Below are 19180 nucleotides of genomic sequence, written 5' to 3' on the forward strand. Positions count from 1 at the left end.
AGGCCAACTTTTTTAAATGTGCTAAAATAAGGGCTTCTCAAGCATCGTATATCAAGTTTTAAATTATGTTTTTATTATTTTCTTTTCTTTTAAACAGTATTTGATTCAACTATTATGTCTTTTATGCTAAACATGTTAACATTCAGCTACTTTTTTTTACAAACTGGGTTAAAGCGCGTGAAAAATCTTTATTTAAATACTTTTATAAATATTAGACTCTTATAGGATCATTTTGAAATATTTAACTCTTATGCGAGCAACTCTAAAAAAATTCAACCTAATTTAAGCATTCAACCCTTTATGTAAATATATAAATTTTTCTCTTAAATTTATTGTGATTAGTATGAAAAAGAATAGCATCACAGTGTGAACCAAGGGCAACTTCCATGGTCAAATCTCTCGCAAACAAAAATAAAGTCACACGTTGCCGAAGGAAATGGAAAACCATGGTACCTAATACATCTTTAAATGAATTATTGGGTATTTTGTGCATAAAATTGTGAAGCCTAGTATTTGGATTTGGAAGCTTTTAGAAAGCATATTTGCCATCTGCTAATCCAATAATAATCACATCAATTTAGAGCACAAAAATTAATGTAAGATGGGCCCTTTTTTCCCACTCAAGTTGTCTAGGGAAATTTCTTACAACTTCTATTATGTGTAAATGACCTCACATGCATTGATGTTGATGACAAACATCATTTTGAAAATGAAAAAAAGTGCCTTTAAAATGGTTTGTGATGAAAAAATTGTGGTGAGACAATGAAATATTTAGAAATATATTATCTTTAAAATTATACTAGTATTTTTTTTTGTATTAGATTAATTATTTGTTTATATTAATTTATAAAATAAAAAAATTTGAAGGTTAAAATATGCTCTATGTTTCTATATATCTCGTGTATTTGAAATTTAGTCTTTTTATTTTTTATTTTTTAATAATTTAATCCCTTTACTTTTTAAATTTAAAAATTCAGGTTCAGTTGTTATCATTGTTAAAATTCTTTTATTAAGTTTACTAGTGTGACATTTTAAAATTAAAAAAAAATATCCTTTGATAGTGATGTAATAAAAAAAACGTTGAAAATATTAATATGGACTTAAAAGCACTCATTCAAACTCGTCATGATAAAATATCTTTTTTGTTGGAATAGTGCTCTTAAAAAAATGTCATCAGCATTGTAGTTAAAATAGTTAGCAATATTAATTATTTAGATTAACTAATGATATTATAAAAATAAAGGGACTAAATTATGCTAAAAATTAAAATATAATGATTAAAACTAAGTTTTAGCATAGTATAGGGGCCAAAAATGAAATTTAACTATTGTCTTATAATGCTAAGGCAAATAAAAAAAAATCGGTCTCTAAGACCTTTACAGCATCCAAATTATATATAATCACGTAACATTTTAATCGAAAAATTAATGATATTAATTGTGAATTAACTAATAATATTATAAAAATATAAGAACTAAATTAGGTTAAAAATTAAAAATCAAATTTAAACAGTAAAACATTTTCATGTAAGGAAAAGAAATCATATGTGGAACTTTTTTTAACATAAAGATATATAGATTATTAAATTATTTATAATGATAACTAAATAAATTAATAGTATAAAAGACATAAATATGTTATTTAAATATTATTTCATCTTAATAATATTTTCTTTTAATAATTTTAGAATTTATGAATATATCTATTATATCAAGAGGAGATAATGCTAATCCTCAAACATTAATGATAGCAACCAAACATAACACAAAATGAAACCACTATATCAACCTATTGCAGACTAAGAATAAAGAAGGGGCAACCTTTCACTAGCCATTATCCTCTCATGCGAGTTTGTCTCCTTAATCACATATGTTATTTCCATTACAAGGACCTGTATTGATTTAAGCAGCGAAGAGCATCCCTTCGAATTTGGCATTGTTTATTGAAATCTGAGAGTATTTAAGCTTGTTTTACTTTTCTATAGGTCCATTTTCAAGTTCAACCAAACATGCGTAAACAATATTATAAGTGAATAATAGTTAAACTAACTTATAATACACTTACGATATAAGTAAAAAAAATTATATGTCAAAGCTGAGGTTTTTGGTAAAATGGTAAAGTTGAGGAGAAAAGTATTTTAAGGTATTAGGTTTAAATCCCATCGTGCACATGTACTTTTGTAAATTGTATGTAAAAAAAAAGATAAAAATGCTCTCAAAATTATATTTGTTGCTTTATAAAAATATTAAGCTCTTGGTAGTTTCATAATTGAGTTGGGGCCTGATTGAGAATAATATCAACTCAGTCAAAACTTTAAATAATAGGGTAAGCTATACTATTAGTCACTAAACTATAGGTAAGTTTTCGTTTTGGCCACTTAACTTAAAAAAGTTACAATATGGTCTGTTAGAAAGTTTTCATTTAAGTTACTGAACTATTCAAAAGTTTTTATTTAAGTCACTGGGCTGTTAAGGTTTTTTTTTTTAAAAACAAAGGTTTTGCCAACGAGTTCCAAGTGACAATTCGACAATTGATATAGTGGATCAATACCCATCGACATGTAAAAGAACATACCTTAGATAAGTCAATCTGATGGTTAGTGTTGGAGATTGAAAAAAAAAATTTGTTTGAATTTTGATTCGTAGATTCGTGATGTCCAAAGTTGTTTGAAGAAAAAAAAAATGAATTGTAGAAGAGAAAGGGAAAGAGAGCTTTCAATTGGAATAAACAGAGAAAGCCATATAGCATCGGCTTTAACAATCCAATAACTTAAATGAAAACTTTTAAATAGTTAACTGACCAAATCACAATTTTTTTAATTAAATGACCAAAACATAACTTTACCCATAATTTAGTGATTAATAGTGCAATTTACCCTAAATAACAAGAAAGATATTTTAAATAAAACATAAAATATAATTATACATATTATATAAACTATAAATATGTGATTATTTATTGGATATAAACGTAATTATATACTCAAAAGTGCTTTTTCCAAATTTTTGTTCAAAAATCACTTTATAAAAGCACTTTGGATGGCAAAAACACATTGTTTAGCAAATTTTTGGCCAACAAAAAGTACTTTTAATTAGACAAAACGTACCAACCCATGTATGAATTCATCATTCAGAATTTATTTTAATTACGTAGGACTCTTACCTATTTAAAATTTCCGTTAGGTAGTCACATGCACAGGGCGAAACCAGAAAATTTTTTAAGGGCCGAAATGAAATTTAATTTTTAATAGTTTATATCTTTATAACTTTTAAAGGATTAAATTAAATTTTTATAATTTTAGGAGTGGCCAAAGTACAATTTTACCTTTATTAATTTAAAGTTCTAAAATTTTCTAAATGGCCAAAACAACAATTTTCTATTTTAAGGGGGCCGGGCCTGCCAACCCCTGGATTTGCCTCTGGACATGCAGAAATATATCATTATTGAATAGTATTTTAATTTCGGTTTAATGACCCCCCCAAAAAAAAAGAAAGGCATTCCCCAACAGCCGGATAAGATGTTTGTAGAGCTTGCTGCGGTTGTTGGTGAGCAAAGCAAAGAATGAGGCTGAAAATGGCACCACCACACCATGTAATGGGAACTTATGTTTCTTAAGGGAGACAATAGCACATGTATTTGATAAGAGACAAGTGAGCGACCAAGGGGATGATATGGCTAAAACAACCATTAGAATTTGCCATTTCATTGTTTTGTTTTGAGTGGGACTAGGGAATTTTAACACACTTCTGGGTTTCTAAATTTATGTAGACTGCACGCCTGGCTTAGCTGCCTTGTTTTTTAGCCGAAGTAGTGTATGTTTTTTTAGCTTTCGACTTGAAATTTCATGAAACTGAAAATGCAACATTTGGACTATTTTAAAAGTTTCTTTAGGAAATGATATTTTGAACTAGATTTCAAATTTTTGCTCATATGTGTATATAATTAACAAATATTGAATTAGAAACTTGAAATATATTTATACAAAAGGTAATCTATTGTCAAGATCATTCAACTATATTTTTTTTATCATTTAATTATGAAAAATTACAAAATGCTCATTAAACTATTCGATTTTGTCTCTTTTCTTTTTCACCAACAAATTCAATATAATTGGGTGACAAAAAAGACAAAATTGAATAGTTAAGTGATCATTTTATAACTTTTAATAGTTGAATGACCAATATATATATATATAGTTGAATGATTACTAATATAATTTACCCATATACTTTACGAGTTTTGAGTTAATACACAAAAAGGGAGATGAAAAAAATTATAAATAGAAAAATTATAATTAAGTTTAATTAAAATTTTAAGTATTTATTAAATTTTTTTAATTTTTTTCTTATTTACTTATTAACGATGAATTGTGATACGTTAATAATATAATTTATACATGACAATGCATCAAATATAATCATATATATATATTAGATTATTTTTAATATTTTGACAATGTATATCATAAGTTAATCATAACATGATGGCTATGTAATGTTAATTTTTTAAATTTCCTCTTTTAACTCTAAACAAAATTATTCGTATTTACATAACATTTTTGTTCTTAAGTGATAGTTTGTAATTCTTATACTGTGTCAGCATATTAAATATTGATAATTATATATGAGAAGAAATCAATATAATGTAAAAGGTTAAATTTTGCTATTAGTCCCTGTACTTAGCTAAAGTTGTGAATTAATCTCTATATTTTTATTTGGTCATTTTTAGCGTCTGTATGCGCCAAATGTATTATCATATGTGTAATGTCATGCCAACTTATTATTTTCACATATTACTCACTAAAAATCCATTGAATTTTTTAATGTCATTTGCAGTAAGGCTGAAGTTTCAAAATTTTAAAAATATAGGGACTTGGAATGATCCAATTGGAGAAAATAGACTAAATCTATAACAATATGCATAGTATAAGATTAGTAATTGAATTTAACCAAACGAATTTAACTGCTATTATCTAGGCTGGGACTAACTTTTCAAAATTGGAAAAGTACAGAAACTAAAAATTACCAATTTTAAAAATATAAATACTAAAATTGATCAAATAAAAATACAAAGACTAAATTCACAACTTTTATAAAATATAGAGACTAATAACAAAATTTAACCAATATAAAACTAACATAATTTTCCATTATTTCATAATTATCTATTTAAGATAATTTTATTTATTAACTAAACTAAAATCTGAATTCCTTCAGCCTTAACACTTATTTATATAATCTCATTTATTACTTACACCTATAAAGATTCGATTTTAATATTACGGAGTAGATGTTTGGTAGGTTGTATCTTACATTACATCTCGTAATGTAACATTTTAGAATAAAATTATGATGTTTGGTAGCTTGAAAACCATCTATTTAACAGCATGAGATCCTCCTAAAACAACAAACTTATATGGGTCACATATTGTAAAACCAAAAGCACAATGTATCACTAAAGAAGATAAGATTGCAAACTTGACATTCATGCTATTTTTAGTTCGAAACGCTAAGATAATACTTGATACAACTTAAGAAATGACACAGAGTGAACATGTCAAAACTACATATGCTAACTACTAAGTTCAAAACTATTAAAATGGCTAAAAAAGGGAACTATATCACAATTTTATGCAATATTATATGATATCAATAATGAGACTTCTTGCTCTAGGTGAATAATATTGAAATGAGAAGTTAGTGGCGTAAAACTCACGTCCTAGTTGTTGCAATAGCAATAATATAAATTGAACTAAAACTCAATTAGTTCGAAGAAAAACTTTTATGTGTGTGTGTGTGTTTTTTTTTTTGGTTCAAGCGAACATAAATTTATTGAAAAACGTAAAACGACATGAGTTTATTAGCTCGGATTAGATTAAATAAAATTCTTAGCAATGTTATTTTATAAATACATATATACATACTACATGCATATATGCATCCCTTCAATTCAAGCTCAACTTGGTCTCGTTTTAGACATTGTTTTCATCTTTCTCAATCTAATCTTGGTTCAGGCATCATTTTAGCAGCCATAGGCTTCCTTGAATAAATCTTCATTCATTGCTGATATTGGGCTTAACACCGGGCCAATTTATGAAATTTTAGCATCATTATTTGATAATATTGAATGCATAAGGGTGCACAACATTCTCTATTTTTATTTTTCGTTTCATTTTCAAAAAATATTTTTTATTTTTTCTTGGAAATTGAAAAATATTTTTGGTAAATGAAAATAAAAAATTATTTTCAATAAAAAAATAGTAAAAATGTGTTTATATATTTTTCAAAATAGAAATGGAAAAATAATTAAAAAATTAAACTAAAGTATAATTTATTAAAAATGTATTATAATATTAAAATAAAATGTAATTAAATAAAAAATATTTAAAGGTTTTAAAAATAAAGTTGCTTCTAAAATGATTTGGCTATGGTAAATTTAATGCGTAAAATGAAACTTAAAATAATTCTTTATTTTCAATTTTTTTTCAATTTTTCCAAAATAATATTATTAAAAACAATAAAAATAAGTTTTTCTATTCTCTAATTTTCACTTTTTTTTCATTTTCCAAAAATTAATTTAAAAAATTTTAACCAAACATGTCTTCTACACTATTTTTTATTTTTTTAAAAATGAAAACAACCTTATTTCTTAAAACCAAATGCAACCTAAATTTAAAAAATGAAATACAGCGTAATACAAAAAAATGTATAATAAAAATTAATGAAATAATACGTGGAAATCAATATACTATAAATGATTAATATGCTCGGTGGCAGAGTCAAGGGGCCTAGCAGGCCCGGCCCCTTAAAATAAAAATTTTTCTATTTAAACCATTTATAATTTATAAAATTTTAAATTGGTAATAATAAAATTGCACTTTGTCCTCCCAAAATATAAATATTTGATTTAATCTTTTAAAAGTTATAAAGATATAGACTATTAAAATAGTGAAATTACATTTTTACTATCATAAAAATATATAATTTAATTCCGGTCTCCCAACAAAATTTTCTGACTCCGCCACTGAATATGCCAAAGATTATATAAATATACGAATATGATACCAACACATAACTTAATAACATGATTCATTTATAAAACTTGTTGATCATTTAAATTTTTTCGTTTGATAATTTTCAAAAGGAATTTCGATTATTTCAATTTTTATTAATTGGTGATTAATTTACGTCAATAATTTTATTAATAAAATATTGAGAAAATTAAAAAGATAAATAAATGTTAATTGAACCATTGTTATTTAATGATTTAATCCATTAGAATTGTTTTTGCAGCATTTTGCTTTGCCTGCTGATTTTGTATATCCACTGAATAGTTCTCTTTATTTATTTAATAAAATAATCGTATAAAAAATATATTAAAATTTATCGTAGGTGAATTTTATAGGAAAATGTTTCTAATTGGATGTGTTTTTAATTTTAGTTAAATAGTTAAATGTTAGTATTTTAATTTTTAACTGTAGAAATGAATGGAATTTTTAATAAAAATGACCAGTTTATTATTTTACATAAACTACAGGAATTAATTTATTCATTTATTAAGTAGAAAGAACAAAATACAATTTGATACTTAATATTTTTACTTATTACAAATTTTTATAACATGGGAAAAAGTATTTTTTGAAATTTTTGGCAAGAACCGAAAATGATGGCTGCTGAATTTTTTACTTTGGGTTATGGTGCCCGTTTGATTCTCATGGCCATGGTGGGTAGTGAGCAGTGGACATTGGGCTGTAGAATTTAGATGGCACATGGCAGGATTTTTTAAATTTTAAGTTTATGGCTATATGGATAATTACGAAAATTGAATTGTATCAAAATTTAATATATAAAATTACATAATATTAAAATTTATATATAATATTACACATTAAAACAAAATTTATGTATGTATAAAATTAAAAATCTAACAATTTAAATTTTATTTTTTTACACTAAATAAAGTGATCCTTGGCAGTGAAGTTCGGCATTTGGTTTCTATAACATTCCAAGCATAATTGCAATGAAGTGCCTAACATTTCTCATATGATACAAACTACAAATGAAATATTCATGGGTAAAGCATTATGGGAGAATATGACATTGTCTCTCCTACATAAAGTGTATATAAACTCTATCTTATGCAATGCAAAATAATTATCTACAAATCTAATATATTTTGTTAGTGCAGAGAGAATGGGAATTAAAGATATATATATATTGCACGGGACTTGCTTTGGTACCTACATAGCCAAAGGATCCTCGTCTGAAAATTGCATTAAAGACTGCGTGATACCGGAATCAGTGGTGGAGACTGTCAAAGACACCCACCACACCAGCAGCTCCAGATTTTGCAAGCTTGTATGTACTACCATTTTATGTTCAAAGCTTAGCACCAAAGAAAATAAGGAAAAAAGAAAAAAGATACCGGGGTTTTCTTTGGTGCTAAGCTTTGAACACAAAGTGGTAGCACATTTGCAGAAGGTGGAGCTGCTGCTGTGGTGGGCGTCTTTGACAGTCTCCACCATTGATTCCGGTATCACGCAGTCTTTATTGTAGTCTCCAGCCGAGGATCCTTTGGCCATGCAGGTACCAAAGCAAGTCCCGTACGATATATATATCTTTAATTCCCTTTCTCTTTGCAGTAACAAGATATATTAGATTGCAGAAGGTATTTAACACCGGTTGACGGAAAATACATAAATAAAGTTATATTTATATATTTATACCCCAAATCCTGAAGTGTATTTAACACCAGTTGACGGCAACCACAAGTCTCCTTCAATGAATTGAGCTACTGTAAAATTAACAGCTTGAGCTGAGTTATTTAAAACATGGTAACCAGGCCACTTAACTCGCTCACTAAGGCTAGCCCCTGGCCCATTATTCATGTACTCGGCATAGTATAATGTATCCAAGGCAAAATCTTGGTTCCATTCAAGCCACCCTTGTGGCCTTATGGCATCACTAATGTAGGATTGCATGATAATGGTCCTTGAATATAGTTTCCATGGTCTTCCCAAGTATGTAGGAGTGGAGTTAACTGAAGGTAATAAGTCTGTATCGGCCGAGATGTTGCAGAACTGGATGGAGAAGCCAGTTGGTTGGTTCGGGTCTTTGCGACCTTGCGCGGTGATGGTATTTTTCTGGTTTGGTAAGCCTTGCTTGGCTAAGATTTGGCAATTTTGGAACAAAACGGCGCCGTCGCCGAATATGAAGTCTACAGTGCCGGTGATCTTACATTCCCGGTAGAATTGACGCATCGTGTGGGTGTAGAGCGAGTCTTGGTATCCCTTGATTGCACATCGGAAGAAAACTGAGAGGTCCGAGTCGGACCGTAACGCTACCGCTTGGTGCTTTTGGGGACCTGCTGTGTTCTCGAATGTTATGTCTCTTGCTATGAACCCTCTTCCACTTACAGCTGCAGGTTTCAGAACATAACAATGATGACAATATGGAAAAGAACTATGCATGATGCACCATAACAATGTCATGATTATCATAAAGAAACCTTTTCATCATATATATTATGGTGAAAACTGAAAAACAAATAAAGTTTTAGAGACAACATCATAGTTCCCATATGATTAAATCATGCAGGGTAAGGCTCCTTGGGTGTCTAAAAGTTTACAAGCCCAATTAGGCCAGGATAGATTTATCAATTGGGCGGGACAGGTTAACTTTAAATACATAAATTTGAATAAAGTGAATTTGGGTTCTAAAATTTTCTGAGTCATTTTTAGTTCTCTTCTTGTTTTACGGTTAATTTGGGTTTTTTAAGTTTAAGTTAATTTTAGGTTGATTATATTAAATTGAGTTTTAAAATTTTCAACTCCATTTTAGGTTCGAGTCAATTTTGAGTTCAGGTTATTTCGAACTCCGATCACTAAGTCCTAATTGTTTTGGGTTCATGTCGTTTCAAGTTTTAAAAGTTTCATGTTATTATGAGTTTGGGTCATTTCACATTTTTATTATTTTGAGTTCGGGTCATTTTTTTCTTCGGGTTTAGGTCAACTATTAGTTAATGGCATTTCGACCTCAAGTCATTTCATGATTTATGATCAAATTGGGTTGATTAAAAAAATTTATTAATTTTTCGAGTTTGTATTAAATGAAATAAACCTAAGCAATCTATATGCAATAAATAATGACCCCAAACTCAAGCTACGCCCTAAAAGATGTTGATTGGTAGATCCATTGGGGGAAATAGGAACAGCCCCTGCATTGAAGTTCCATTAAGGGATTTCATGATTATGCATTTAAAACTATAGCAAAACGCAACCAATTAAACCAAGTCCAGTGCTAAATGATTCACAGTACTTGACTTACCAAATGTTGCAGATCGAAATGTGGTCCATCCATCAATGAAGCTACGATTCCCAGATATTACAGTGACATCCATTCCATCACCAATCATCATAAGGTTCCATTTCTTCTTCTTGATCTCCACATTCTCTTTATATAAACCCTTCTTAATGTAAATAACATATCTGTTCAAACTCTTATCTGGTGCTGTCTCCACAGCATCCATTATGCGTGTGAAATTCCCACTCCCATCTGCTGCCACCACAACATTTGCTGTTACCCCATTTATTTGCAACAATCTCCGATCCTCCCTTTTGAACCATACCGGAAACCGGTTCTGGCCTGGATGACCCCCACCACCACCACCTTTTTGGCTGCCATTACGGGTACCGTTGGACTTGGAATTAGGACCAGGGTGCACCATGATGAGAAGATTACGAACCAGTGAAGTGATTTGGTTCAAGCTACCGGATACTACAGTTTTGACCATGCTATTTGTACCTTCAAACCCATCAATGCATGTCTGTTGGTTAACCATTGCAGCACTTAACCATGTTCTTAAATCAGAACTTAGATCACCAGTACTGTTATCTTTAGCTGCAAAAACACAGTTGAGACTGAATGATATTACACAGAAAAGTTGCATGTAATCACAAAAAAGTTAAAAAGTACTACCATTAGGATTCTGGGAAGCAGACATGGTCCAACTTAGTTCATCAGCAGAAGAGTCAAGCAGATCAAGACAATCAGAAATGGCATTAGAGAGACGAAAATCATGAAAAAAGCCGCCAAATTGAGAAACAACGGAGGTAGCTTTTCGAATAGCATCAATGGTGGTTTTCAAAGAACCTATAAACTCAGTTGCTGGTACTTTCAAGCACTCAGTTTCTAGGAACTCATTGGTAGTACTGCTGGCATTTGAACTGGTGCATAGACAAAGAGCAACAAGGAAGAAGACCAACAAATGGAATGGCTTTGGCATGGTAATTTTGGGAAACAAAGATTGAAGATGTTACATATATGTATCGGTAAACTCTTAGAGGTGAAGAAATGAGATTACTATATAGTGAAGAAGATTTAAAGGCAAATATATATATGGGGAGGGTTAGAGAGTTAGATGGGAAGGTGAAGGAATTAAATAGGGGATGTTGAATCGTGGAGATGAGGCTAATGGAAAAAGGCGGGGGGGGGGGGTTGGCTTAAGTCATGGTTTCGTTCTCACTGACAGTATTGGGTGGTCTATTTATGCTTGGTGTCGGTGGTGAAGGAAAAAATAATAATAAAGCATTTTTACTTTAAAATAATAATAATAAGCATTTTTTATAATTATTTTATTGCTTAAATATCCGAACGAGGGGCATCGAGTCCTGTGTGCGCGTGCCCAATTTAGCTATAAATGTTTATATTTTTTATCAATTTACTATCCATTCTTTTTTTAGTTAAATTTTGGTCTTTAACCTTTTAAAAAAGAGTTGAATTTGATCATTCACCTTTGCAAAATAATTTATTTTACCTTTTAAGTATAGAATAAAGAAAAAAACTTAATGTATCATTTAGCGCTTGATTTTAACACTTTTTTTTAACGTGGTACTTGTGCTTGTCAAAAGTTATACATTTTTATACATTTTTTAATACTTAATTCAGTTTTATAGCTGATTTGGTGAAAATTAATTAACCAACATATTAGCGATTAGCTTTAATCAAATCAACCGTAAAAGTTGAAAAAATCAGTCATTAAGTTGTATTAACAAATTAAATAAGTTTAAAATTAACATTTAATTTAGTCCATTAATAAAATAATAAAAATTCAAATCTAATTATATTAATAATTAATTTTCATCAAATCAACTTTAAAACTTTAATTAAATTTTAAAAAATTAATATTTATAATTTTTACTAAAAATAAATGCCACATTAGACCAAAAATAATATAAGAAAAAAATTGAATTCAACAAAGGATTCCATCATAATTCCCAATAATTAAAAGACAAGCACAATCAAACAGTAATATAGAGAGAGAAAAATGTTATGACCCATGCCTAACTATTGCATTCTGAAGAAGACCCATTAAAAACGACATTAATTGCATTTCAGTATACACTTTTCAGCCTTTTTCATGTATTAAATTAAAAATTAAAAAATAGTATTAACTGTTGTAACAATTTGAAGGAATTGAAAGGTTATTGATAATTTAGGCACTGTATAATAAAAAGAATTGGGAGGGATTCATTATACTGATGTAAAACTTAAGTAATTTCGCGTACTTTTATAATTTTTGTATGATTAATATTTTAATAAATCTTTAACTGTTAGATTTATCAATATAAATTGTACTTGTCATGCATGCAAGTTTCTAATTTATTCGACATTTCTATCATATCAAACCAAAATACTATTTTTGTTCACATATATATTTAATGGTTAATTTTTTTTATGTACAATAGGTAGTTAAATATTTTTAATTTACTCAAACTTTGACATGTATTACCTATATGAATGGAACATCAAATATGAAAAAGTATATATTAATTATTAAAATATATATAAACATAAAACATGAAGTTTTACTGAAAAAATATAAATGCTGAATTGTTAAAATATTAATTATAAAAAAATTATAAAAGTGTATAAACTACTTAAATTTTACATTTTTTTATTAGCATTGGTTGAATTTCTTAAGTAAAAAAGGGTGTTTTATTTGTTTGCAAGATTTAGGTCTTGGGACTTTGATATTCTATGTTTAAGTCCCGTTCTATGTAAATTACGTGTGTATTCTTTTGATATTTAGTATAGTTTAAAGCATATCATATGTGAATCTTGTTCAAGTTTATCCTAGTCAATCCATCGTGCTTTGTAATACTTGATTTTGGTTATATTTATTTGGACTTATCTATACTGTATTTAAGGTCTTGACTAAGTTAATGTCACGAGTCTAAAACCATTAATTCAATTAGAAATTGACTAAAATACTCTAAAAGTTATCCATATTGTATTTAATCTTATGTCTAAAATACATTTCTATTTACAAAATTAGTTATATTATTATTAGAGAGTTTTTGTTTTTGTTTTTATATATTTTTTATTCGAGAGCATTGATCTAATGTGCAATTTGATATATGAATTTTAATTTTATACAATTATACACATGAAACTTTGATCATGGTTCAAGTGTACACATGAAATTTTGATTATGATTCAATTATACACATTTAAATAAATACATAACTTTCTTTTCATTTTAAATAAATATAATTATTTGTGTATGCAATACGTAAATACAAAATAATACTATATTGATAATATTACACATTTGACCAAAGTTCATGTATAGTTTTAAAATTTATTCCGGTCGTTCTAACCAAATCTTTATTTGATTTTTATGCCTTTTACTAAATATAATTATTATATAAAAAAAATTCACCCATATCATAAATATGGCATAAAGTGATACTATTTATGTAAGATTGAGGTTTTGTCATGTGTCTTTAGATCGTATTTAAAAATTAAAAATTAAAAATTAAAAATTAAATAAATAATACATATTATTTACATTGTGTTCGTAGCTTATTATTGTAACTTATAAAAGAAAAGGGTTAATTATGGAATATCTAAAAAAGAGAAAACATGAAGTGTAACGTGGAATGGCTTCTTTTTCAAAGGCAATAAATAAAGGCCTAAATTAAAGAGAGAGTACATCTATCTATCCATCCATCCATCCATCCATCCATCCATCCTGCTTGCTTTAAATGGATAGGCGCGAAAACGCGTTTTACAGCTTTCCTTCATTTCCTAATCTTTCCTTTTTGTGATATTTTATTTTTAATAGAAATGGCACACGCGGGGTGTCTCCCTTATTTGCATTAACTATTCTTAATTTGGTTTTACAATTTATGTTCGGGTTTGTGATAGGGCGACCTCGCTCGAAATGTAAATTTTTGAAAATTACAAAAAAGTAAAATTTTAATTTATTCTTTTAAAAAATTAAAAATATATAAATTATTAAAATGATGAAATTACATTTTAATTCTTGTAAGAAAATATTTTTCTAACTTCATCCTTAATGGCTACTTTACTTAATAATTTCGTTTTTAAGGTTTGAATCTATATTTTAATCTATATTTATAGGTATAAAAGTGTTTTGAAGTATAATTGGAAATATAAATCGAAGTTTGAATATTTTTTTTAGAAAGGATATGTTTGAATAATAAATTTTTTTAGAGAATTAAAATATAATTTTAGTACAGTAAAATTTTATAATTTCTCAAGAGATTAAATTATAATTTTTTTTTGTTTTTGAAAAGACTAAAAATTAAATTTAAAATTTAGGAGGCAAAAATGAATTTTACCATTAAATTATTTGAAATTTTATTATTTTTAAAAATATAAAGTAAAAAAATAAAGATTTAAGGAAAATACATTTTTAAAAAAATTAAAGGCGAAAATGAACTAAAATTTTTGGAGTAGTTTTTAATTGGTTTTATAATTCAACCGTTAAACCGATTAATTCTATATTCAACAAATTAAATCGATTAATCAAATTTGATCACATCACAATTTTTTTAAGATGTACTCGGATATTTAAACGTTCATTTATTCAAATTATTGTTTATCGAGTATTTAAGAGTTTGAAAGAGTTGTAAACCAAATTTCTACTTGGTCTATAGTCATTAGACATTAGTTAACTATAAATGTGAATGATGTTTTATGTGTAAAGATTCAAATAAGTGGAATCTTGTGTGGTTATATTATTATTTTTAAATAATCTCATTATAGGTTCTGATCATATCTGGCTATTTTTAAGATAATGCTTATAATTACTCATAGCCCATCTCTAACCCATAAATAGAAAGATAATGTGTTACAGAGTACTCGAACTCACGTCCTCCTACATTTACAATAATGCTCATGTCAATCGAGTTAGGACTCAATCAGCTTATGTAGGTATATTATTAAGCATATAATAATATTAATTTATAATTGGTTGAAAATAATAATAATAATAATAATGATTTGATTTGCTTTATTGTGAAAACATAATCTTGATTTGGGACAAAGGATTAGTGATTTCGTTAAGCAAAGTATCTTGATCCACAGCTTTCATGTTTCTCATGTGCTTGTGGATCTATCTTTTTTGAGCTTTTTGAAAGGTCTTTTGATTCTAATATTCATTATAATATTCCCCCTTTTCAATTATTCTTATGTATTGGGGGTTAACATTAAATTTATAAAAGTTAGGGGTTAAAGGTGAAAATTTTGCTTTTAAAAGGTTTAAATTTTAAACTATTTTTTATTGAGAGGGATTGAAGTTATTATCCGGGCGAATTACTGAACAAAAAATAGTTCCTTAGATAATGTGTGGGAAATTATACTTTGACCCCAAAAATGAAAAAAAAAATTCTATTTAGTTCCATTAAAAATGATGAAATCATAAGTTCATATATGATAAAATTACACTTTGACTTCTTCAAAATTTATAATTTAATTCTGACTCTCTCAAAAGGGGCTGTCTTGATTTAATATTACTATCTATTGAATCAAATGATAAAAAATCAATATTTTTTAAATTTGAGTATCGTGAATAAAGAAAATAACATCGAAAAAGCTTTACCCTATATTTAAAGGTTGGATTCGATTTAATCAAGATGTAATGCAGATGTAGATACCCAATACAAGAGGTTGTGCAGCCACCAAAGGCACCGACTTGGGGAAGTGTCAAATTCACTTTGGGTACAACGAATCTTTTTAGCTTTGCATCTTGGCCAATATTTTCAATGGGTGTTTTACGTAGACATGACTTACATTCTGATTTGCATGACAGTGAGAAAAATTCCCACAAGAATCACAGCCAAACATGGTTAGGCAGCCGCCTTTTTATTGTTTTATAAAATTCTTGTTGCGTCCCTTGGAAACCTTTACTAATGAGATTTGTTTTACCTATAAATCGTATCCTCCTATTTATGGGTTAGGTAAGGGCTATAGGTAGTTTTAAGCATTGTGTCAAAAAGAGCAGATATGATCAAAACTTATAATAAGATTGTTTTAAGAATAAATAAATCTTTTATGTCTGATTTACGATCCAAAATAATTAATCTTTCCGAGGTTTACAGTTTCTCTTCCAACATTCAAATTTAAAATTTCACTTTCAAAATGCAACATAATTTACGACTGCACTCGATATTTAAACACTAAACAATTCTTTTTCTTCCCTCTTAAGTATAAAATTCTTATTTAAATTCTCTCTTGTACTTTATTTAACAAACATTAAATTGAAATATCAATTTGAAAGGAATAGTATGTAAGGTAGAAAGTGGGTGAAGATTTTAATGTATACAACATCTAATAATGGATTTCTTGCTGATTAGTCTTACAAATTATTAGATCCAAAACACCCAATTTTACAACCAAATCATAATGAATTAAATTAATATAATTTTCAAATTTCCAACTAATTAAGGGTCCAAAATGCATGCATGTGCTGATCCCCCTTAAAGCTATTGCTATCTTTACAATTATGAATGAAATTGAGAAAAGAAAATAATATAAATTTGGTTAAATTTTATAAAAGGTCACTATACTATGCATTTTTTATAGATTTAGTCCTTTTACTATAATTTAATCATTTTTTGTTTTTGTTTTTGAAATTTGTATTTTAATCCTATTCTTAACTTTTTTTTGTTGTTGCCAATTTCGTCAAATAATTTGATTTTACTTATTTTTTAAAACATATAATGATGTGACATATATACATTGACTTTTTTGTTAAGTTGAACAAAGATTATATATTTTTCTCCTTTTCTATCTTTTAATTTGTAAAAAAAAAAATCACGTCAATTTATTTGATGGAATTAGCGAAAAATAATTCTTGTAAATACAATTTTTTTTAAGCAGAAAGACTAGAAGAAATAATCACTATATCTACCAAAAACATATAGAATAGGGACTTTTTATAAAATTTGACCCAGTGGCAGAGCGGAGGGTAATTTTTTTCTTTTCTCAAAAACAAAAAATAATGGTAAATTTTTTTATTTAGGTCCTTTATAATTTATAAAATTTTAAATTAGTAATGGTAAAATTACACTTTGACCCCCAAAAAATAATAATTTGATTTAATCCTTTAAAAATTGTAAAGATATAGACCATTAAAATGGTGAAATTACATTTTTACTATAGTAAGAATATACAATTTAATTCCGATCCCTAAATTTTTTTTTGACTCCGCCACTGTTTGTAATGACCCAATTCACGGGCATTAGAAAAGCGTAGTATCGGGCCTCCGTCTTAGAAAATTGAACCTGTAGATAATTATTAGAAATACCTGTGAGTTTAGTAGTGTGTTTAATTAGGTTTTAATTAGGTGAATTTAGCTTAATTTAGGGTAATTAGCAAAAATGACTAAATTGAGTAAAGGGTAAAAGTTTAATTATAGACTAAAAGAAAGTATAAAGGATCAAAATGGGAATTAAGCCAATTCACAAGTATGAGGCGGCATAAGTTGGGTAAGATTGAAGATTTTTGTGTGATAAATAAAATAAATGATGACAAATGTATGGCATAGATGATGTACAAATGTAATTAATTACGTGTGTACAAATGTGTATATGTGATTAATTATACAATAGATATTTATTAATTATTATTATTAAATAAAAGATGTTTAGTAGATAATTAATTGAATTATAAGATTTTTATGAGGTATACAAATTAAATAGAGACAAGTGTAAAATATAATATAAGTATTTGTTATTAGATAGATTTTTATAATAATAATTATTGTAAACTAATATATATATGTTATAAAGAAACAAAAGAAAAAGAGAAAGAGTTACAGAGAACCATACGAAAATAAGAAGAAAGAAAAGAAAAAGGAGAAACTAAGGATTAAAAGCTTGAAGTTTTAATTGGTAAGTCAATTAAGTCATTTTTATTTAATTTTGATATTTTAGAAGCTTTAGAATAAGGTTTTGATGAAACTAAGTTGATATATTGAAAGTTCATAAGTTTTTGAGTATAGTTCATGTTAAACAAATTGTGAAATTATGGATTTAATTAAATGAATTTTAAGTTAGAATTGACAAAGGGATTAAATTGTAAAAGAAGATATAAGTTTTGTGTTATAGGGATTAAATTGTAAGAAGTTTTAAATTAGGGTTTTATTATGAATATTGAATAGTTGAGTTAAATATGGCAAGAAATTAAGTAGAAAAGAAGTATGAATTAAGTTAGAAAAGTAAGTAAACCTAGTTAGGATTAAATTGAGAATAAGTAGGAATTGAATAAAATTCAATTATTTATTATAATTTAATGCTGTAATTAATACTGGAAATTATTATTATTTTCGTAGCTAGCAAAGAACCCGAGACATCGGTACTGAAAGGAAAGGAAAAAGTTGTTGAGGAGTAATCGAACAAATCCGAGGTTGTATTACTATAATTCAAATTACTTATTATTAAATGTTATATTTAAATTTATATGTATGGTAAGTGAAATATAATGTAAGTATTATTATTAAGTTGAAAGAAATTCAATTGAACGATGAATATATGTGTGAAATTGAAATGAATATTGACTTGAAAATGGAAAAGTGAATTTTGAATTGAATTGTGATTGAAAATGAAAAAGTGAAATTGAATTGAAATGTGAATTTGGAGACCCTATTAACTAATTGGGCTGAGTCGGATATAGTTGGCATGCCATAGGATTGGAAGAGATTAGGGATACTTCAACCTCGAGTCGATGAGACACTGGGTGTCACTATATTTCTTCGGATAGATTCGATGAGGTACTAGGTACCAACTTTCTTCAGCTTTGCCGATGACACACTGGGTGTCAACTATTGCTTCGAACTATCCGATGAGACACTGAGTGCCATACTGGAGTAT

General features: G+C 27.5%; 1 protein-coding gene across 1 annotated transcript; it reads right to left on the bottom strand.

Annotated features, from left to right (window-relative positions):
* Positions 1 to 8011: 8011 nt before the first annotated feature.
* LOC121202802 (pectinesterase/pectinesterase inhibitor PPE8B) lies at positions 8012 to 11514 on the bottom strand. The gene is made up of 3 exons (XM_041097011.1): positions 10977 to 11514; positions 10326 to 10898; positions 8012 to 9417 (listed from the first exon to the last, which is right to left on the bottom strand). Exons 1-3 carry the CDS (start codon positions 11281 to 11283, stop codon positions 8720 to 8722), a joined length of 1578 nt encoding a protein of 525 aa, XP_040952945.1. The 5' UTR covers positions 11284 to 11514; the 3' UTR covers positions 8012 to 8719.
* Between the last annotated feature and the right edge of the window lie 7666 nt (positions 11515 to 19180).

Source organism: Gossypium hirsutum, chromosome D07 (genome assembly GCF_007990345.1).
Source record: "Gossypium hirsutum isolate 1008001.06 chromosome D07, Gossypium_hirsutum_v2.1, whole genome shotgun sequence".
Classification (NCBI taxonomy): domain Eukaryota; kingdom Viridiplantae; phylum Streptophyta; class Magnoliopsida; order Malvales; family Malvaceae; genus Gossypium; species Gossypium hirsutum.

Excerpts from the sequence above, each read along its gene's own strand:
- LOC121202802 (XM_041097011.1), bottom strand. The coding sequence starts at position 11,283 with ATGCCAAAGCCATTCCATTTGTTGGTCTTCTTCCTTGTTGCTCTTTGT. Across the intron at positions 10,899-10,976 it reads TGCTTCCCAGAATCCTAATG|CTAAAGATAACAGTACTGGT; the intron begins GTAGTACTTTTT and ends GTGTTTTTGCAG. Across the intron at positions 9,418-10,325 it reads ATTTCGATCTGCAACATTTG|CTGTAAGTGGAAGAGGGTTC; the intron begins GTAAGTCAAGTA and ends TGAAACCTGCAG.